The 376-nt window shown below is 57.7% G+C and overlaps 2 protein-coding genes across 2 annotated transcripts in view; both read left to right on the top strand.

Moving 5' to 3' along the window:
* Positions 1–17, top strand: part of EMH_0020920 (ankyrin repeat-containing protein, putative) — a gene marked incomplete at both ends in the record, with an annotated part of 7,496 nt that extends 7,479 nt beyond the window's left edge. Inside the window, one exon of the mRNA XM_013501657.1 lies at positions 3–17. Coding sequence (XP_013357111.1) covers positions 3–17 — 15 coding nt within the window. The remainder of the gene's footprint in view (positions 1–2) is intronic.
* A 58-nt stretch (positions 18–75) lies between these two features.
* Positions 76–376, top strand: part of EMH_0020900 (uncharacterized protein) — a gene marked incomplete at both ends in the record, with an annotated part of 1,965 nt that continues 1,664 nt past the window's right edge. The window contains one exon of the mRNA XM_013501656.1: positions 76–376. Coding sequence (XP_013357110.1) covers positions 76–376 — 301 coding nt within the window.

Below are 376 nucleotides of genomic sequence, written 5' to 3'. Positions count from 1 at the left end.
AAAGAGCTCTTTGCTAGAGGGAGGAGACCCAGAACAGCAGCAGCAGCAGCAGCAGCAGCAGCAGCAGCAGAGGGGATGAGAGCAGAAGACTTCCGGGGGCTCTCAGCCCTGCAAGTGGCGGCTCAGCAGCAAGGAGAAGAGGCTGAGGAAGAGGGAGCCAGCAGCACAGATGCAGACGATAAGGAAACAGAAGATGCCTCAAGCAAGTCAGAAGAAGGTGGAGGCGAAGACAGCAGCAGCAGCAGCAGCAGCAGCAGCAGCAGCAGCGCAGAGAGCGCCGCTGAAGCTGCCAGCAGCAGCAGCAGCAAAGCTTCATCTGAAGAGGCAGAAGAAAAGGCTAAGACAAATGCAAATGCAGAAGCAGCCCCGAAGGCTC

This window comes from Eimeria mitis, genomic scaffold (assembly GCF_000499745.2).
Source record: "Eimeria mitis Houghton genomic scaffold, Emh_scaff729, whole genome shotgun sequence".
Taxonomy (NCBI): Eukaryota; Apicomplexa; class Conoidasida; order Eucoccidiorida; family Eimeriidae; genus Eimeria; species Eimeria mitis.
The sequence above is the reverse complement of the archived record's forward strand: the minus strand, read 5'-3'. Positions and strand labels throughout refer to the sequence as shown.